The sequence below is a fragment of the Pleuronectes platessa genome, chromosome 21 (assembly GCF_947347685.1).
Source record: "Pleuronectes platessa chromosome 21, fPlePla1.1, whole genome shotgun sequence".
Classification (NCBI taxonomy): domain Eukaryota; kingdom Metazoa; phylum Chordata; class Actinopteri; order Pleuronectiformes; family Pleuronectidae; genus Pleuronectes; species Pleuronectes platessa.
This window is the reverse complement of record NC_070646.1, coordinates 16,127,110-16,148,845: the sequence shown is the minus strand read 5'-3', so window position 1 is coordinate 16,148,845 and position 21,736 is coordinate 16,127,110. Positions and strand designations below refer to the sequence as shown.

Here is a 21,736-nt window from a genome sequence, read left to right as displayed (position 1 = left end):
AAGGTTCCTATCTGCAGCATAAATAGCAGCTCTTTTACATTTTTTCCCCTCAGGTTTATATTAATAGAGGAATATTTTCAGCTGACTGAGGATACACAGTCCACATAAAAATCCAATTCAACAGATCTGTTCCTTTTTACTTGTCAAAACCCAGAGACCCACCAGTGGGTCAGTCGTTATGAAGTCGAGCTGCTCAAACCCACTAAACTTTTACCAGATGCATCAGGCTTGATTTTGGATTCATGTTTATAAAATTACACAATATTAAATTTTGATGGGAAGGTTCATAGAGTTTAAAGTCAGTTGTACACACCATATAGCTTCATTGGCAGTTGCAACAGGCTGAATACAGAATATATTTAAGATCAGAGGTTCCCTAACTTTTCAGCCCCGGACTCCTGAAATAACTCTATTTGAGCTAGCTAACAATTATAAAAAATAAAAACTTGCGAATGTTGCAATGTTTCCTGTGATGCTCTTAACTTGATGTGTTGCAACTGATGCCATCACAAGTCTGTCGTAATCACCTCAGCAGTCACACGGAGACAAAGACATTTTGTTTCCACGGATTATTTGAAATGTAACTAGTTTATTTTAGGTTTGGGAACATTTATGGATACAATATTATATTCAGCATTGTTTTTCAATTGTGTTTCATTTCTGGAAATCATTTTTTGACCCTTCTCCTGTGTCACTGTTCTCCCAGTTCATCAGCTTGTTTTCAGGGTTGTAACCTTGTCAGTGGTAATATACGTGCGGTAATAAAAAGTTCTGAAACGTTGAAACTTTTCGAGAAATCTTTTTTCTGTTTTCATTTTTGCAATATGGCATCATATTTATCCCATAGGTTTAATTAACTTCCTCTCACTGGATTAACTACAACCTGTACCTCTGCAAACAGTCACTAAGTTTCAGTCAATCTGTTCGTAACATGTATGTCAAACACAAACAACAAACTCTGCTCTTATTTAAACATTTAACTATAAGATATAATATAAAGAGAGTAAGAGAAGAAGGAAAATAATAGAGAGAAGAAATAAAAATGTCTCTAACAGAAACATGGGATAGTGAAGGAAGCTGTGAAACTTCACATGAATTAGTATTTCTTTATTTTTGTGGTCCCCAGAGTCCAGTTGAAGAAAAGCTATCCTTCGCTGGCTGTGATCTATAGAGCTGTCATCAAATCAAACATAAAAATACACTCTTAATATAGATAAATAAGAGCAGAGGATTGAGAGTCATTTGCTGAAGAAGAGACTGATCAGCATCATTTCCCCTCTGATCTAATCTCACACATGATTAGTGTTTGTTTGTGCTGTCAGCAGGATACAGGCGGTAACATTAACGACAGGGCAGATTAGACCTCTCCCTTCATCATGGATTCTATGCGATCTTAATGAAATCTATTATCAGTCCAGATTGTCAGTGCTGTGTGGGAAGATAGAGTCAGCTGAGCGAGGTGGAGCAAACACGTCAGCTGTGAAGGAATACTTGGACAGTAGTGCCATCTATTGGAGACAGTGCACACTACAGGCACAGTGCTGTGTGTGTGTGTATTGTATATATATATATTTCTAATCGGCCTGTTTTTATTCTTTGTGACAGGAGACGATCTGATGCGCTGTGTCGACCTTTACAACCAGTCTCAGTCCAAATGGTTTGAGGAGATGGTCACTACGAGCCTGGTAAGAAATCACTGGTTTACTGGTTTGGAGAAATTTCACTCTGTTGCAATGTCGTTTCTTTCTGGCTTTCATCATTATCAATCAATCAATCAATCAATCAAATTTTATTTGTATAGCCCATATTCACAAATTACAATTCATCTCATAGGGCTTTAACAGGGTGTGGCATCCTCTGTCCTTAACCCTCAGCAAGAGTAAGGAAAAACTACTAAAAACCCTTTTAACAGGGTAAAAATATGTAGAAACCTCAGAGAGAGCCACATGTGAGGGATCCCTCTCCCAGGACGGACAGAAGTGCAATAGATGCCACGTGCAGGAAAACATCATCAATAATCAAAGTCTCTAGCAGCATTTGATGAGGGTAGACATCCCGAAGGACAACCCCAACATGACATGCCAAGCAGTCCCGCTGCAAGCACAGTCCATGGTCAGCAACCATCCAGACCACGATCCACCATCCAGACCAGACGCCACTCCAGTCCTCAGTCACCGTCCACCGCCGCCCACCAGGACCCATCACAAGCCACCACCGCGGTCCTGGTCCACCGCCCGTGCCCAATGCCAACGCGACACAGGGTCCGCCACCAGCACCACGATCAGCCCAGAATCCGCCACAATGGATCCACCACCGCGACCCCCGGTGTACGATCCACAAACCGCAATCCATGGTGCGGCCACAGAGGCCCTGGATCTGCGGGTGATAAAGCAAAGGGATTCCGGGGAAGGGGGATAGGGATGGAGAAGAGGAAGAAGAAGCTGGAAAGAGAAGCTCCGTGTGTCATGTGTCATAAAATAGAACAAGTAACGTTCTGGCGCACTAATTAGCTCTAACTATAAGCTTTATCAAAAAATGTCATTAGATGTTGTAATAAAGGATTTGGCTCATTATTACTGCAGTATTGAAGAGTACAATACACATTGAAAATATTTAAACTGACTTAGTGATGATGTACCACTTATTTATATACAGATGTTCATAGTTTGCACGCAGCATGAGATGTTGAGTCTAAATTAGATTTTCAATTTAGACCAAATTAATTGTAAATGAGTGTGTTGCATTTAGTGACAGATCCATGACACTTAATCAAAACAACTACAAGTGCAAATTATTAAAAAAATTACTTGGGTTAACATGAAAAAGAGATAACAGAAAAGTTGAACTCAGTCAGCTGTGTTTTTTTCCAATTCAGATTATTTGAAAAATTTCTAGAATTACATTTTCTATATCTAGAAATGTTACACATGCTTTATTGGCATGTTTTTTTACCTCTCCCTTCCCTTAGCACGTAGCTTGAGATCTTCTGATGAGTCCCTGTTAGATATTCCTCGGTATAGGAATGCCAAGACCTCTGCTGTTCAGACTGTGTGAATACAACTGCTTGATTTGATTTGAAAGTTGCTATATAAATAAAGCTGTTGGTTATGTGGTTGAGTAACATCAGATGTATTGGTTGTCAAATAATAATCTTAAATATATAAGCAAAGCCACATCGTTCCTCTTGATGCTTTAAATGCAAAGACTTGAAAGTGCATGCTGTGATAGTTTGATGGTCAGTGTGAGGTCAGGAGCTTGATCTCTGCCTTAGAATGTGTCAAAGGACTTGAAGTATAATCTTGTGCGTGAAATGTGTAACTGTAAACACTTGATGAAACACTTTGCGACTGATGGTTAGAAATATGTTGTTCCTGTTTTACCACTGTATAGATCCCTGTGATTCCCAAATATTTCTCTGTTACTGAGCTCACACACTGCCCTTGTCCTCAGGAGCTGGAGCGGCTGGAGGTGGAGCGGATGGAGATGATCCGACAGCACCTGTGTCAGTACACCACGCTCCGACACGAGACGGACATGTTCAACCAAAGTGTGAGTACAACTGCAACAGACCACAGGGTCCGGAGCGGGCTCTTATGCATGTGGTATAATCTGTAATCTCTCAACTCAAATGTTAAATGGTTGATTCATATTTGTTCTCCCACTGGTTCTTCTCGGAAATGTTTTAGTTCAATATTGACCTGAGGAAGTGATTGTGATTACCAATCAATGTCTTTACACAATTTAAAACACAACAGCTGACTTACCCCTGCTGCCACTCAAAATATTGTTTCTAACAAACTACGCAAATTGTAGAGAATCATCAATTATTATTTATTTATTTGATTGTTATTGAATTTACTAAATGCTACAGCGGCTGCCTAGCAAACAAAGTGGAGAATATTTTTATATATTTGCCCCTTCTGTATATTTTTAAAGTATATTTTACATTAATACTCATGTGAGATAAATATGAAGTTGAATTGAACATACCCTCCTCAAAGTAAACAAAGTGTGTGTTTTAACGTTGTTCTCTGTTTGTCCAGACGATGGAGCCGGTGGACCAGCTCCTGCAGAATGTGGACCCAGCCAGGGACAGAGAGCTGTGGGTGCAGGAGAATAAGACTGGAGAAATCAGGCCAGTGGACATAGAGATCTGATCTCAGTGCAGTCTGATGACTCTGCATATGCACACTTTTACCCAAGAGCCCAGGCAGACACACTGACCCAGCGCCTACAGGCCTGAGGACTGACTGGGAGAGGAAACCTGTGCTGGGATCAGTCTCCCCCTCCACTGATGGTGTGACTCCTAACGGACTGAGGGATGAGCCGCCCTCACAGCGACCTGCTGAGGATGATGTCAGTGTTTAGGCGATGTAGTGAGAACTCTAAGGGATGAATGAAGCTGTCTAATGGGTCGTAATTTTCTCTTATGTAAGCTGATGCCTCTCTAAAACAAAGGAAACACAGGAAAATGGGAGCTGTGAGAGTGGATTCTTTCCTGAAGGACACTGTGCTGGGTTGAGTGATGAAGCAGCAGCAGCAACAGTGAACATTTAACATGTGCAAACAGCTTTATGTCACGCAGCAGTGTAATGCTGCCATGTGTATTTGCTTCGTTCTGTGAGGTCCTCCTCTGGGTCACATGTGACTTCAGGACTGCGAAGTTGTTGGTAAACATGATTTACGACTGCTGCTAAGCCTAGTGTTATATATCCGTGTGCACCAGAATGAGGCAAAAGTATTTTTATTTTAACATTGATCATATGCAAGTGCTGACCATTCGCTAAACTCTTACCTACTGTTGCTACGCCTGTCAAGCCGGTCACTAATGCAGTTTACAAAAAGGTGAAGGTGTCAGATCGACCAATCGGACATTAGAAGTCATTTTTGAAATAAAAGATCTTTTGATTTTATTGGCTATAATTGGCTTGATAATTATGGCCAATAAAGTCAGGTTTCCTCAACAGACATATACGAATGAAAAAACAGCATCGTTTGTGTCGTGGTAGCCCGAGTTTTATACAGCATTCAAGTTATTTAATTAAATGTTATTCAAATTCTATTCATTCTAATTCCCCTGATGTTGTTTTAAATATAAAGAAAAAATGTTACTTGGGAACTTGATGGTGAATGGGAATGCATCTCCAGAGGATTCAATTTGGAGCTCATCGGTCGAGGGTGAAGATAAACAAAAATATGGTAACATACCTCCACAAATAATCAGGCTAGAGATACAATATAAAGATTATATTCTGTAGTTGTGACGACATAAAGAAAAATCAGTTTTGAAGAAAAGTCAGAAAAATACATAGTTCAAAAATCACATATGATGTGTTTCATTTTTAAGGTTGCTCTACTTTTACACGAGAGCTAGGATGTGAGAATGATAAATAACCAATGACTTCAGCAAACACAGCACATATTTACCCAAATCAAATCAAGACCAGGACAGAGCTGCTAATTCTAAAGTTACTTTCAGACGTGCACTGAACCCCTCACATTCTCTAGATTATTATCTAGTGCCTGAGTCAAAACTCTGGATAACGTCAGAGTGAGCCTATATGGGAAAACAGCAGAAGATACATTGGCGTATTGACTCCCCCCAGTGGTTGTTTAAGGCATATACAGTATTTTTCCAACATATGCTGTAATCCTAATATTTGGTTTATGGCAGGGCTCTTAGTTACTACTGTGGGCCATAACCAGAGAAGTGCTTTCTTTAGGCTAATCCATTTTCTTTTTTGCTATATATTTTGGAACATTTATTAAACACCACTTCTTGAGCTATTAAGACTCCAAAATTTACTCACAGATCAGAGCCCGTACACAGTTAATGCATGTTGCAAAGTTCAAAGCTTGACAGGCCTGCAGCACCAGGGACTAGTAAACAGTCAAGTTCTTTAAGCTAACGTCACAAACATGTCTCCGAGAGAAAAACCAGAAAGATTCCATTTACTTCTGTTTCTTTGACTTCATTCCTAATAATTATTAAGAATCAGCCAATTGCACTTTATACCCAAGTGATTTTTAATAAATATACTGTAAGTTGCTGTCGGTATGAAAAGTATTCTGCAGAGAACTTAATCCTGACACATTTTAGTACTAATGGAAGTGTTTGGGTTACGTTCAGGGTGGCCTGGTGTAAATATATGAGATGTGTGATTTGTAAAGGAGGCAGGTGGAGTGAAAGGTGAAAAATACAATAAACAATAGAAGCCTACACAAAGACATATGATATACAGACATTGGGTACTGTTAATATATGAAATATACAAAGCGTTTTATATACAAGAGAAATGACAGCTCTCCCGTGATGTTCTACAGCTTTGGAAACGTGAGTCAGTTGCTCCGGTTGGATTCAGCACGCTGCCGCCTGCAGAAGCTAAATGTTGTACAAAGTGCTCTTTTACTACCACGTCTTAGTCGCATCCAGGATTGCTGCTTAGTATTACTTGTCCACCGAGAGAGCAGGATTGGGATGTTTTTGTACATTAACGGCTAAAAGTTGGCAGTTTTCATTAATAAAATGAAAATATCAAATATCATTATGCTTTCTGCTTTGTTTCGGCTACACCACAACAGCGGAGCTAGCCGCACCTCTGCCAGTGGCCAAGTGATGAAGCGATGCCATTGAATGAACGCTTGGATTTTCTTGGTTGGCAGTTGCTCTTTTGAAATGGAAACAGTTTCCATTTAATAATCCAGGGGCGGTTTATAGGAAGTGTTGCACTCTCAGTATGCCTCTATTCAATGTTTTCAACTACATCCTCAATTTTCGTATAAAGTGAAGCCAAAGCGTCTCATTCACCTCCTGGTGGTTGGCTGCTGGGTACGTTACAAACTCCACCCCCTCCATGTAAGTGGATGGGACATGGATCGCACTAAAAAGTCAAAATCACACGTCAAAAAGATTTTTGTCAAAGATGGTTTCTGTCATTTCTAGTAGTTTTTTATCATACTGTTTGGCTCTAAAAGCGCAGGATGTCAGTGTCCATATGTAGGTTATTTTGTCTGGACAGTGGCAGGAAGTGGAGACGCGTCCTCAACCTTTATTTAAAGTCTATGGTTTTGACGAATTCCAGTTAGTTGGATCACAACATGGTAAAAAAAGCTGGGAATATATAATAAATGAAAAAAGTCTTTATTTCCTAAAAACATATATTCACATTCAACAATAAATTGCTTTGGTCAAGCCTTGTTACAGAAGTAGACAGTGATTATTAAAATGTGGTTAAAAGTTCAAACAGACATATACTTTATCGAACAGTTAAAATACACTGACATTGCATTTCCTATTACTGAACTAAAATAACTGATGGCACCATGTTACATATCTGACCGAGTAACACTTTACTGACCGGTTATAAGTCATGTATAAACCGTCATGAACCAATCTTTTACAAATCATTCGTATGTGAATTTCTTAATGTAATATATATTTAATTTTTGACACATTGCACTACTAAGTTGTCCCTCCCAAATGTGATTGACCATAAACAAGCCATATTCGCAAATATCAAATGTCCCAAAAGTTATTTATCGTTACAGCATGTTGTGCTTATTTTCAGATTATAAAGCCTATCGGACCATAGCAGTTGCTAAAAAAATTGCTAGCTAGTGCACAGATGAGCTAAGTTAGCCATGTATGTAAACTACAATTAACAATGTAGTATCTCTACTTTGTTAATTTAATCAACAATAACATAAGTATATATAAATACAAAATATTTGTTGAATTTCTGTTTGGATTTGAGTAAAGAAAACATTGTGTGCACAGTGTACAACAGTACGCTGCACATTTATTGTATTTTATTGTTTAGATAAAAAAATGATTTGTTGATGATCATAATTTGCATGATACATGACTTACATTCGGTCTATGCAGTAAAGTGTGACCTCAATTTTAGTACACTTACAGTACACTTTTCCATATTCAAGCTGTTTTTTTCGTACAAATATTACATTATTACGTGAAGATAAAAGTGTGTTGGATAAAAGCTGGAGTGTGTTATGAAAGCTGTGATCTTACAGAGTGAAAGTGAATACATTTCAGATAGGGTTCAATGGGAATGTGCAGTAATCACAAACATGTGGCACGTGGAACGGTTTGTTTATGACCTGCATGATGCGTGTCACACCACGAGGAGTCAGAACAGACCATGACGTGATGTCAGGGCCGTCTTCTAATCGATCATGAGCTTCTTGAGGGAGTTGAGATAGGCCGGGATGAGGGAGCTTACGGATTCGTTGTCGTCGTTGAGGATCTTCTCCCCTCTGCCCTCGGAGCCCACAGAGCTGGGCGACCGGACCCGGCCGGGGTACGGCGTGCTGTAACCCTGGTGGAGCACGGACATGTATTAGTCATCGTGAAGAACAACCACACACAAGAAATACAAATTTTGAGATATTCTTGGGTTTGGTTTTTTTCCCCTAAAAGTGATTCTGGTGCGAATTTGAATTAATTAATGTTTCCTCAAAAATTGCATTAAACATTCAAAACAATAGCAATTACTGCACAATCTAACATCATGAAGCATATACAGTAATATGAACTGTGCTTTGAATACATCTTAAAATCGACATTACATCAGTTTAACCCCAAATGAGACCCGGTCATTATGGGATGCAGCTAAAGGATCTAACCAGCCGTCGGTGTTACACACACTGTGAAAGTAGTTTATTATTTTTAGTTGGCAATTTTATAACTTTTTTTATAGCACAGCACATACCTTCGCCAAAGCCCTACCGTGTTTCAAAACAACCGCATTTCAACAGTTATTTAATTAAGTGAACATTTTAGCCTAATGGTTTATTTAAAAGAAATAATCATTAATAATCATTAATATCAACAGTAAATCTCATGGCAGTCACACAGATTTTTTTTTTTATAGGCCTCAGCTTACATACCAGATCCAGCAAAAACCACACAGTCAGTTTGAATGGTTAATTGAATAAGGAGCCATTGAACATGCTTTCATTTCTTATGGCAAAAAACATTGATTCACATTCTGACTGAATAAAACTGAACAGCACAAACCGTACTTGTTACAACAGTCTCACAAAATGCTACTGAAAGAACTTTCTCTACTTGGAAGGATGTTACATGAGGAAGTGGTTAAACGTTACTCACAGAGGAATATCCTTTGCCAAAGCTGCCTCTGTTCTTGGTCCGGATCTTGGTGAGAGCCGACTCAGCGATGTCAGCGCGCTCCTCAGCATCATCCAGCTCGTTGACGGTCTTCCTGTACTTCACCAGGTTCATGTTCGCTTGTTCCTCCTGTAATCAGAGGGATATGATCAGGAGGGCGTGTCCTGTAGGTTACATGGTTTTGGAGAGAGAGGACAAAGGTGACGTACGGCCTCCTCCACTTGTCTCTTGTAGGCCCTCATCTTGTTCTGCAGCCGCTCCACCAGCTCCTGCATCCTCTGCTGGTTCTTCTGGTCCTCCTCCGACTGGAACAGCAGCTCCTTCAGCCGGCGCTCGTTCTTCCGCAGCGTCTTCACCGTCTCAGCGTGCCGCTTCTGCTCCGAGTCCAGCTCCAGCTCCATCTCCTTCACCTGCACACAGATACAACTCACTGACTATAGCTCTGGGTAGAACTAGTGCTGGGTGTGTGTAGCAATGACATCAACAGATTTATTATTTCTCACTTTGAAACGCTCCTCCAGAGACATAGAAGAAACATCTCAATGTGAAGGTTGAGGGGTATACCTGTGTAAACCTGGTGGAATTGCCAATGTGCTTTGTCAACAGCTTGATCGCAATGATGCGCCATATGTCTTTAACAAAATTATGTTCATTGATAAAAGAGTTCCAGCTTTTATTTTATGGTTGTAACTCTGGCCATTGGTTTGATCAGTTCAATTTATATTTACACCTAAGCATTGTGGTAGTGTGCAGGTCTATTGTTATCTGCTGCATCTTTCTGTCTGTCACAGCAACAATTGAGTTGTAATCCAATTTGGATTCAATTTGGCCGGTTGCTTGGGGTGTAGGGTCAGGACCTGTGCTATTGATTTCTTTTCTTTTTTTACCATCAAAGGTTAAGGTCACAGCATTAGATCAAAGTCTTAGTCTCATGCTACTGTGTGATGCTATGTTTGCACCTCACTCCTGAGTGAACAAATTGAGAATTTGAGATAACTTGTATGTTGAAGATTGATTATATGCAAGCAAAAATTGTCATTTGAGCAAACTAAAATCTGTTCTGTGCGGAGATGGCTGGTTAGGGCTAATGTTAATATGGCAAATGGGTCAGGGTAAATACATTTATTGTGTATAAAATAGATATTTCTTCTTCTGTGCTTTGAATCACAAATTGAGGGAATGAGGAACAATTATGATATATGATAAATGCATGCACGTTTGTGAGTCTGTACCTTTCCCTCCAACTTCTGAATAATCTTCTTTCCTCCCTTCAGAGCCATCTGCTCGGCCTCTTCCAGTCTGCTGCTCATGTCTTTGATCTGGGCCTCCAGTCCTTTCTTCACTCTCTCCAGGTGCAGCGTGTGCTCCTGCTCCAGACGCAGCTCCTCCATCACTCGTGCCAACTGACACAATAATACCAATAAAAACATTTGTATGATGTGTCATTGCAAAGTGACGTTCATAGTGAGTGTATCGCTGGCCTTAGAAGATGGTGGGACAAGAAATTGTGGTGAGGTCAACAATTCCACGATGTCATCAAACTATATAACTACTTATAACTCTGCTGCTAGAAAATTTCTGTGAATAGAGACGCTGAGTGTCTTGTGTGTGTTTTACCTCACAGCTGGTCTTCTTGGCCTTGTCTGTGAATCCCCTCATCTCTCCCTGTAGCTCCTCGTGCTCCTGCTGCAGAGTCTGCAGATCCACCTCCAGCTTCCTCCTCCCACTCAGAGCCAACTGGAACTGAACACACAGTATACGTCATGAGCCCATGGATTAATAAGACTTTTAGGCCCTGTTCGGTCCTGACGTTAAGATAAGTCCTGAAAGATCTGATCCAAAGTGGACAGAGATAAGTTTATCACTTGTGACAGATGTGTCCAATGACAATGTGTGTGAGTCTGTGTGTCGGTTAGAGCGAGAGATGGAAACTGAGTGAGCTGGATTTAACCAATTTGAGAAAAGTATTTTTAGACACTATGTGGTCATCCTTGTTGATATCGTGGCAGTGCCTTCACACAAATCTATTTGTGCACACAGAGAATGTTAAATAGCTTATACTGTGGTGGGTCAGAGGATGTCAACTGAGTAGGCGGTCCTTCATATGCAGCCAGAACACATTCGTGCTCACACAGCTCACTTGTGATCAGCTCCCTCAGTACAGATGTTGATACCAGGTGTGAACGGGGTCTTAAAGTCAAGAACTTGGTGTCCCACCTGGTTGTTGAGGTCACTGTATTTCTCGCTGGCTTCATGCAGCTCTGTCTCCAGGGCCTTGCGTGCCCTCTCCGCGCACTCCAGGGCTGTACGTGTCTCCTCCCCCTCGCCCACCAACAGACCACAGCGTCGCTCCAGGGCTGCCTGCTCCTCCCTGTGCTCCTCGTGGCTCCGCGCCTCCTCCTCCAGCTGAGCCTGCAGCTCCTGGGAAAGCAGAAGTTCTGTTAGGGCTCAGACTAAACCACAGCCCGTACGAGGGAAAAACCCACTGGGATCATCATCGTCATACTTTGATCTGCTGCTGGAGCTTCTTGCTGTTCTTGCCGAGCTCTGTGTTGTTCTTGGTGAGCAGGTCGCCCTGCAACTCCAGCTCGTTGATGTCGGCCTCCAGTTTTTTCTTCAGCTTCAGCCCCTCTGCTTTGCCTTTCACCTCCACGTCCAGACTGGTCTGCAGGGAATCGAGCGCCCTCTGGTGTACTTTTCTGACAGGCGAAGAGAGGGACGAATGGATGAGGAAGGAAGGTATTTCTCTACAAATAAACCTTACATGTGTTGGTGCACTAAAGCAGAGGGTTTGAAGGGAGGAAAGGTTGAGCGAAACAGGTCTTACCTGCAGATATAATGTACTTTGTAGAGGGGAGATAGAGGACAGGGTGAAAAATATTGATGTTAGAGAGAGAATCAGTGCAGTGGATGAGAGGACTGTCACAAAGGGAGATGAGGTACCTGGCAGCTTCTGTCTCTTCCTCCTTCTCCTGCAGTCGGCGCTCCAGGTCTCCTTTAGCCTGAGACAACTCCAGCTGCAGCCTCAGCACCTTGGTCTCCTCGGCCTGGGGAGAAATAGAAACCCTTGGGTGTAATTCTCACAGTAATACTAATAATTCATGAGTAATATCTGGAGAAAGTGGTCTGCACTCAACTCAACACTGAAACCTGCACTCCTAAATATATAGATGACTTCCAGCTAAACTCAGGCTCCAGCTGTTACAGTGTTTTAATGCTGCTGTACACTGTTCTTCTCTGAGTCAGTTAGAGATGCCATGTTTTACCTGTGTGGTTGCTCTGGTACAATCTAGTCTACATGCTTCCTGTAGTTCATGTAACTTTCGCTATTATGCTGATAACACACTGATGTAATTTACCAAGATTCCATCATAACTCTCTTCTTTTAACGCGCTCTCATCTTGTGTAGCAAACATTCATTTAATAAAATGTTTTATAACTTTATAAAGTACCTCCAAGGCTGCCTCAGATTCCTCCAGCGAGGCCTGTAACTCTTCCTTCTCCATCTCAATCTTCTTCTTTGCCTTCTGAAGCTCGTGGACGCTCTTCCCTCCGTCTGACAGCTGGTCTGTGAGATCAGCTATCTCCTCTGTCACACAAAGACAAAATACAAAAGGCTCAATAAGGTCTTTTATAGGAGCAGTTGGACATTTCAGGAAGTTTTATTTGTAGCCAGAAGCGCAATTGACATGTGCGTTATGTATGAAGCTGGTGCCATGTGTGGTAGTTGGTGAGGTGTGTGAACGCAGGTATAGTGTGGCCGCTCTAACCTGATAAAATGGTCGCTGAAATGTAAAGTAAGACATTCTGCAACGCACACACTCAGGCAGCCCCCCACCCTACCCCCCATGTCATACCCTGGTAGGCCTTGTTCTCCCTGCGCAGAGCCTCCAGCTGCTCCAGAGACTCTTCATGTACCGTCTTGAGTTTGAAGAGCTCGCTGGCGTGTTGCCGGCACTCCTTCTGGCAGCCCTCCACCTCGGCCACCAGCTCCTCACACTTCTGCTTCCAGTCTCCGAGCTGCTTCTCCAGGACCCGCTGCTTCTTGTCCAGAGCCTGGCCGCAGCTGCCGACCTGGGACACGGAACACATGTTCAAGGACAACAGACAAAGAAGTTCATGACACCGCGAACACTCTGTTTGCCGTGTGTCTGCTGCTCCACCTTCTCCAGGTCCATGCAGAGATCCTCCACCTCCCCCTGCAGCCTCTGTTTAGTTTTCTCCAGCGAGGAGCATTTGGCCTGCGTGGCTTCCACGGCTTCCTCAGCCTCCTGCAGCCTGGTTGCCAGCTTCTTCCTGTGACACACACGTCATTGAACGCACTGAGATGCAATCAAAGTTTTAAATGTGGCCGACAGTTCGCCAGTGTCAGCACAACGTACTTGGATTCCTCCAGCTCGTCTGCGTGCAGGATGCTCTCAGACTCGTGTTTGGTCCTCCAGTGCGTCACCTCACTGTTGAGTTTGGAGACGAGGCGCTGCAGTTCCTGTTTGCTCTCCTGCTCCTCCTCCAGCTGCTCCTTCAGAACCTCGCACTCCTGCCGCACTGAGCCCAGGCTGCTGCTGACCGCCTGCTTACACTGGCAACAACACCACAGACACATGTCAATACATGACTCACAATACAGATGTTTTTTTTATCTTCGCCAAGGAGGTTATGCTTTCAGCCCTGTCCAATTGTTTGATGGCTGGTTTGTTTGTTTGCAAGCATCGATCACACAAAAACAACAGGACGAATTTCGGAGGTTGTGTCTTGGTTCAGGGAAGAAGAGGATCCAGGAATTTTGATTTACTTTCTTAAATATTGCAAGTGGCATATTGAGGCTCCCGATATCTCGAAGCTTGTGAAAGTGTAGTGTGACTGAATTTAAGGGGACTGTTGGGCCTGGGTAAATGTTGGGCCCTGTAATAAAGGGGGTTTGTTGGGCCATTTATCAGAATCCAAACTCATCAGTAACACTTGTTGAGCTGCACATATTCATCATTAACTAGTTGTTACAAGAATAAAAGCACAAGTGGTTCTGTTTTGATTCATTTCATTAAAAAAACCTTTAGACTATTTCAGACTATTTCAGACTATTTCATTGAAATGTCTCAAGGGCTCCTTTGAAGAAGAACGTATTTGTGCTGCATGTTCTTCCACCTCAGAATAGGAATTGAACCTGCTGTGCATGTCTGTGGACTCTCAATCTTTTCAAGATGTAGCCATGACTACAGCTATAAAGGATTTATTCCGAGCATTATAGAAAAGGAACCTGTCTATCAAACTACTCCTAACTTAGACCTGGCTTTAGAACGAGGTAATTATACTGAGTTAGTCTTAATTTACATTTATATATGGGACATTATTTACACTAGCTTTGTGCTTTATTATTTAAGAATAGACCATATTTATAAAGTGTTATTCTTGTAGTACTACAACCTTATAAGGCCCACACTGAGCAGGGCAACTACCTGATTTACTCTCAATAAGCATTAGAGGTTATTGGGGGGAAATCAATTAATAGCATATTGATTGTTGAATATGATCTTGCAGAACATTAATAATGGTTTTCTATAGACTAATAAATATGATATTTTACATGCTAATAAGCAACTACCTCATGGCTAATAAGTGAACCTCAATATAAAGTGTAATGGAATGATTTTTATTCATATTTGATATTCTATCAATCCATCCATTATCCATACTCCCAGCTGAAATTAGATTGAGGCGGGGGACACCCTCTACAGGTCAGGGTGTATGACAGGGCTGATATACAGAGACAATCAACCATTCACTGTCATATTCACACCTACAGTCAATTTAAATTGTACAATTATTCTAATCGGAAACCCAGACACAGGGAGCCAACTCCCGATCTGAAAACACTGACCTTGACTTCCTCGTCCAGTTGTTTCTTCAGCTCCTCCACTTGGGTTTGGAGCAGAGATTTGGAGCGGGCCAGCTGACTGGCTCTGCTCTCGGCCTCCTCCATCTGTCGACTCATGTCTGTGTTGTCGGCTGACGGGACACACAAGAAACAGCATTTTGAAGCACTGCACCACGTACATATCAAATCTGACATTTAACACGTTGGCACCTGATCTGATCTCAGATCCACAGATGTTCAACACAAGCAAACAATAAATTCTGTGTTTGTAAGGGAATATTAAAAAAACATTGTGGCATGTACAGTGCACCTTGAGGATATTGCTCAAAGGTTTTAGCTTGTGTAAGGAGGCTAACCCTCTAGTGGCCGTACAGAAAAATGCATGGAAGCATTTAAATCTAAAATGCAACTGCATCTAATATCAAAGTCTGCATTGTGGCTAATACAGATGCATTTCTGGGTAATTCCATAATTGATAAATTAAACATCTTATGCTAAGATTATTGTTTCAGCTCTCTACTTTTAGCACTTTTGCATTTAATTAAATTTTCTTCTATTACTTTATACGTCTATTACTTTAGTTTTTTTAATCAAACAAAATGCACCTTGCTTTTTTTTTTTTTCTGTCGACAGAATAAGAAACCAACATCTTTGGTCCTTATTAACTATTAGTTATGTCTTTGCATTGAGACAAACGGCCCTTGCTTCCCTAAAGACTCTCTATTATGTTGCCACCTGTTGGAAATCCCAGTACATTACACAGATTTCTATGTTCTACCATATACTAAGGTTAGAGACCTTAACAGCTTGGGATCTGTGTCTTTCAATATTGATTCCTCCAATATCCCTACTACTCTTTCACGATATTAAAGTGCACCTCCTGTTTTCCTGTCTCTGTTGTGCTGATTAAGTTTCCTATAATTTTTGCATTTGAACCCAAAGCTTAAAAGTTTAAACTACACTTATGATGCTGATCTTCTGATATTCCCTCTCGAACATGACAAGAAGCCTGCAACTTATTCCACACAATATTACGCCTTATTCGAGGATAATAGAATATTATACACGCTTTATATTCTGCACCAAACATTAATCGGTTTGAATGCTTTAGGCAAAGACTGAGTGTGAGATCCAGAACAATGGTCAGAATTCAGTTGAGTGAGTCTAACATCATTGTACCTGAGACTCTGTTCTTGGCCACATTGAGCTCAGTGAGCGCCCTCTGCAGGTCGTCTCCTCTCCTGTTGGACTCGGACAGCTGCTCCTCCAGTTTCTTCATCTGGCCGTCCGAGGACATCTGCAGGACAAAGACACCAGCACGCATCACGCCAAAGTCACAACACACTGGCTTGGTAAAAATGAAGAGCAGAGAGCAGATTCGAACCTTGGCTTTCTGCAGATTGTCCAGCGATGCAACCAGCTCGTCCACCTCCATCCTCAGGTTCTGCTTCTCCTTCTCCAGCTTGGCTCTGGCCCGCTGCAGAGCCTCGCACTGCTCGCTCAGCTCGGCCATGGCGTCGCCGTGCCGCTTCCTCAGAGACACAGCCAGAGCTTCGGAGTGGACAGAAGACTCCTCCAGGTCTCTTCTCAGCCGCTGCAGCTCAGCCTCACGCTTCTTGTTCACCTCCATCTGTTCAGGTAAAGTTCAACAGATTGAGTTGTGGTGTTGGAAAAATTGCAAAACTTCATCCACAGCATTTCATAATGTGTTTTTGAAGATTCCATTGAAAATGTTTCTCACAGTGTCTAAATCATTCTGGTTATTCAAATGAACTTTATCTGTGCAGACTGTGGCTCGATGTGACGTCAACAACACAAAATGGCAGCGCCCGTATCCGAGATGTTTTGGCCTAATTTCTTATCTACGGAAGGAGGTAGAGATGCATTGTCCATCTTTATCTACAGTCTACAATCTGTCTGCTGGTCTATGGCACTGAGGATCAAAGGAGTTGCAGTGTTGACTCCAGCTCAAATACTTTTATCCACTCGGTAGGATTAATGTTAAATTTGATACAGATATTCCAGCTCTCTGGAGGACGAGTCCTGCTGATGGTTCTCCTGGTGATCAATGAAAAGTGGTTCAGTCATCCATTACCCAAATGTTAAAAAATGTCATATACATCTGTGGTTTATGAAGAAAAAAGTAATATATTTCCCAACAGCCGCAGATGTACTTTTTGTCTAGAGCTCACTAGTGATGAGCAAAAGGCAATAGAAAGGATGGAGCTCTCTGCCGTGTCTTCGGTGTGGGTGTCTGGTGTGTGTGTCTGTGTGCGTGTGTCTGTGTGCGTGTGTCTGAAAGACTGTCACCAGTTTACCTGAGAGGCTGTGACCCCTCCTGCTTCCTCCAGCCGGTCAGTGAGATCGTCCAGTTCTCTGGTGAGATCTGCTCTTTGCTTCTCCACCTGACAAACACAGAGGTCATGGAGAGAAGGTTAACAGAGAGTGAACACTGAGTCTATATATAGGGGGATCCCTGTGGAGTTCAGTGCATGTCTGAAAACAGCTTATTATCTATCTTATATTAGCCCCCCCAATTGAATTTGCTCGTGCTCTTATTCTTCTGAAAAGACATCACATTTTCTTCCAATTACTATTATTTTTAAAAGCAATAACTTCAGTTATTTAATTTGTTATTATCGACAATCATTTGTCATTTCTTTGGGTTTCAAGTGAGATCAAAGTGATACTGAATACAATGATAACACATCAGCACCTTCAGTCATCAAATATCTGTATCACACATAAATCCACAGGCCAATACATATAATAAAACTTGATACCATTCATTCAATAAAATATAAAATACACAAATACAATATTCAACGCTACAGAAATGTTGAAATTCCCACTTGCATGAAACCGTCTCCATGACAGCACACATGGGGACAGTTTAAAATGGATGCAGGTCCATTAAACGCACAAACAGCCAGCGCACTACACTTTGAAGCACTTGTTGTTTTTACGACAACCTTTTACAGCTGGTTTAAAGACGAGTGTAGCTGTTGAGACTGGTCTGTAAAAAGCTGCAGTCCAAGGCCTCCCTCATAGCAGCAATGAGCCACAGCCATCAACACACCTCAGGCAGAACCAGTGTTAATTTCGTTGACGAAGACGATGACGAAATATATTCGTTAACGACCTTTTTTCCATGACGAAGACGAGACGAAGACGTAACGAAAACGAAACTTTGAAAATAAAAACTATGACGAAATCTATTTTAATTTTCGTTGACGAGACGAGACGAGACGAAAATGTTGGTGGTTGACTAAGTCACAATAATTTTTAAAACATCATCGTATCAGGCCGTCATGAAGTATCAGGAGCGGGCGAGTGAATCTGTGTGTGTGTGTATGTGTGTGTGTGTGCCTGTGCGCTCCAGATAGCGCTCCGGTCCGTAGCTCCGCCCCCCGCCTCGCGCACTCGCTCAGAGAGACACAGTGAAAGCAGAGCGCGTTCTCGTGGAGCAGCCTCTCAGTGACCGACTGCTTCTTAACTATGGAAACAGTGAAAACCAGAGTTTCTATGGTCTCAGCTGCTCAGAGATCAGCGCCGCAGCTTCTTCATCAGAGCAGAAGCTGCAGTTGGTTTGTACCGATGTTCAGTTTCTGTGTCCGGCTCCAGTCTGACCTGCTCTCCCTTTTTGTTTTCACATTTAAAATTAAATATATATTTTTAAGCTATTAGGCTGCAGCTATATGTTTTTATAGAAAAGGAGTTTAATGTGGCTATTAAATGTGACTAAAACTAGACTAAAATGGAATTAGTTTTCGTCGACTAAAACTAGACTAAAATGGAATTTTTTTTCGTTGACTAAAACTAGACTAAAACTAAGAAGGATTAAAATGACTAAAAGGTGACTAAAACTAATATGCATTTTCGTCAAAAGACTAAGACTAAGACTAAATCAAAAATAGCTGCCAAAATTAACACTGGGCAGAACAAGGGAAAACAGATGATACTCACTGTGGGCCTCCCCCACACACACACATACACACACACAGACACACACATGGCCCAAAGACCCTGCCCAACCCTCTGTGTCTACAACCTGGCGCTGCATTCAGGGATAACACCGAGCGCTCGACTCACTCATCGCTCTCCTCTGCTCGACTGCCTGAGTCAACAGCCCCACTGGATCAGCACCACCCGACACCACTCGCTCCCATTCACATGCTAGGGGAGGGTGGGTGCTCCCAAAGTCTCCTCGCGGAGAGGGGAGATCCATCTTTATTTGCACAAGAGTGTGAAAGATTAGGAGTGTTCCTCTGAGCAGTGAATGCCAATAGGCCAATGTGTGTATCCTGTGTAAGTATGGTGTCAGTCCACCCGTCAACTCAGCCTCCAGTGTCACTGAGGAATTCTTATCTGATCCAAACTATGTTGGCACCCTTGTTTTCCTAACAATTAACAAGGTGGGATAAAAATATTGGTGATTCTGACTCAAAGGCAGGGCTGTTAAGAGGTTTCTGAAACACCTTTTTATCTAATTTGTTTAGGCCAGAGCGTCATGCAGTGCCGTAGCAGAGATGTTAGCCAGAGGGAATTAGTGAGTGAGTCCCGGAACATCTGGCTTCTAGCAGCTGTCAGGTAGTTCAGTGTGAGGTTGATGTGTTTTGGAGGCGTAGCTTTGACGAGAGCGTCGATGGGAGTTGATGTCTCAATTGTGTTTTTTTTCAAAGTGTAGCCGGCTCCTGCAAAATTTTCCAAGGTTACCAACCCTAGCTTTAAATGGTCATCTCTGTTTCACTTCAGTAACTTAGTCAATGACCTAAAATAGCTTCAGTTATATACTGTAAACAATTCACAGCTAGTCCAAAGGGATGTCCGCTGTAAGTCCACAGCTACAAGTCAGTGTAACATAATCCCACATGTATTTGTAAAGAAAAGTATGCATGGAAGAAAATGCAGTTAAGTTCAGTTCTCATCTTTAAATGGTGTGTGTAGGAGGAACTTAACTGATAAAGTCTTGTTAAAGGACCAATGTTAAACGATTGATTCATCTTTTAAGCAATAAAACACATGAGTCACTTGAGTGAAGAGGGTTAATAAGTGACCTACTTTGTAATGTAATACAGGGATTGAATACGCTGAGGGTTACTTCACAAAAAACCCGAACACATTCCTTTGGGAAATGTCAAGTTGAGGATAAGACACAATATCACAAAGTCCTCTTTGGAGGCAGAAATCTTAGACGCACCAAAACTGAATCTGTATGGCTGAAGATAAATTGTCCTATTGTGGTTGGTTATTCCGTTAATGAGGCTGGAGTAACCGAAAAGTTCCTGTCGAACAGTTGATAAAAGGACAATATAATCTCAATCTCAGCCAAATCTGATTTATTATTATTATTTTATCAAAATTATTAAGTTCCTGTTTTTGCAGTGTGCCTTGTACCGTGCCATATTACCCTCCTCACTCCCCCGCTGACCTGCGCTCACTTTACAGGTTAACAATGAAGACCAACACTACTCAGATCACTATCCTGTGGGGGGGGGGTGGGGTATGGCATAAAATAATCATTCATTATTCGTGATCGAGGTAAAAGTTCAGCCCTAGGTGTGGTCAAATTCAAATAAACTGCTATCTGCCTTTCTCTTATAGACTACTGCTGTGTGTGTGTGTGTGTGTGTGTGTGTGTGTGTGTGTGTGTGTGTGTGTGTGTAGGTGTACATGTGTGTGTGTGACACCGGCTGGCATTCCAGCCACGGGAAGATTCCATGGAAAATAATGCTGTCTGTCAGCCTCTATCTCCTGATGATATCTACCCTGTGTGACCTGAGGAGCAGGGCCTAACAATGGAGGGCCTGTCTTCAGCAGAGGTATGCTAGATGCTCTGAAGACGCAGCGCTGCGGAACAGATAAAGACCTGCGTGCCTCGGCCTGCCCCTTTCCCCGCTCCGTGGCTTTGGGGACCGGTGGGGTGGGGAGGGGAGACCCAGCACCCGCACCATTAAGAATACCACCCAGAGTGGGGAAGAAGTGTACCAAACACACCCTGGGGCCTGCTGTCACTCTATTCAACACTCAGGGTGAAATATGTTCCTTTTTGTATTAGTGCCCTCCCCTACTGTAACATGGGAACTGGAGTCAGGTCCGTGGGGACGACCTGGTTCTGTGGCTTAAATACACACACTTGAAGAGCGTCTCCGTTGAAACAACAAGCACTTTAAGCGCCCACCTTGGTGGATACATTTTATATGAAGCAGGCGCGCTGGGCCGAACCCCGTTAATATCACTAAGATGTGTGGGGGAAAAAAACTTCCTGTTGTTTTCTGGTTTGCTTCTATCGGGGCAAGACGAGGGGATAACAAAAAACAGAAGGTGCTAGTGTGTGTGTGTGTGTGTGTGTGTATACTTATACTTTCTTTCTACGGAGTGACCAAATTTTAAGAAAGAAAGGACATTTTGGACGGTCCTCACTTTTTAAAATTGCTGTTAAAGATGTGCTATAAGTTAGGGTTGGGATAGGGTTAGGCATTTAGTTGTAATAGTAAGGTTTCATGCTAGCTTAAGAAGCTCAGGAATGTATTATAACAAATAGTGTCCTCACTAACTCTATGTGTTAACTCGTACAGATATCTTTGTGAGGACCATTTTGAGCCTAACTGGGCTGTTGGGGGTTAGGAGTAAGGGGCTAGTTAGTGTGCTCTCTAGTTTGTTTGTGTGTGTGTGTGTGTGTTGTGTGTGCATACAGGAAAGAGAAAGTTTGGGAA

At 42.2% G+C, this 21,736-nt stretch overlaps 2 protein-coding genes across 4 annotated transcripts in view; one reads left to right on the top strand and one right to left on the bottom strand.

Moving 5' to 3' along the window:
- The window catches only part of gas7b (growth arrest-specific 7b), a 55,534-nt gene extending 48,989 nt beyond the window's left edge, over positions 1-6,545 (top strand). The window contains exons 12-14 of the mRNA XM_053413405.1: positions 1,606-1,685; positions 3,451-3,549; positions 4,044-6,545. Coding sequence (XP_053269380.1) covers positions 1,606-1,685; positions 3,451-3,549; positions 4,044-4,157 — 293 coding nt within the window. The 3' untranslated portion in view covers positions 4,158-6,545. The remainder of the gene's footprint in view (positions 1-1,605; positions 1,686-3,450; positions 3,550-4,043) is intronic.
- A 577-nt stretch (positions 6,546-7,122) lies between these two features.
- LOC128426511 (putative uncharacterized protein MYH16) overlaps positions 7,123-21,736 on the bottom strand; it is a 57,032-nt gene continuing 42,418 nt past the window's right edge. For all 3 annotated transcript variants that reach the window (XM_053413404.1, XM_053413402.1, XM_053413403.1), the window contains 16 exons: positions 17,339-17,425; positions 16,405-16,650; positions 16,200-16,317; positions 15,024-15,151; positions 13,531-13,727; positions 13,312-13,444; positions 13,006-13,222; positions 12,601-12,737; positions 12,092-12,195; positions 11,655-11,847; positions 11,366-11,569; positions 10,766-10,891; positions 10,381-10,551; positions 9,358-9,558; positions 9,131-9,277; positions 7,123-8,336 (listed from right to left, as the gene is read on the bottom strand). In XM_053413404.1, the coding sequence (XP_053269379.1) occupies positions 8,184-8,336; positions 9,131-9,277; positions 9,358-9,558; positions 10,381-10,551; positions 10,766-10,891; positions 11,366-11,569; positions 11,655-11,847; positions 12,092-12,195; positions 12,601-12,737; positions 13,006-13,222; positions 13,312-13,444; positions 13,531-13,727; positions 15,024-15,151; positions 16,200-16,317; positions 16,405-16,650; positions 17,339-17,425 (2,562 nt within the window). In that variant the 3' untranslated portion in view covers positions 7,123-8,183. The remainder of the gene's footprint in view (positions 8,337-9,130; positions 9,278-9,357; positions 9,559-10,380; positions 10,552-10,765; positions 10,892-11,365; positions 11,570-11,654; positions 11,848-12,091; positions 12,196-12,600; positions 12,738-13,005; positions 13,223-13,311; positions 13,445-13,530; positions 13,728-15,023; positions 15,152-16,199; positions 16,318-16,404; positions 16,651-17,338; positions 17,426-21,736) is intronic.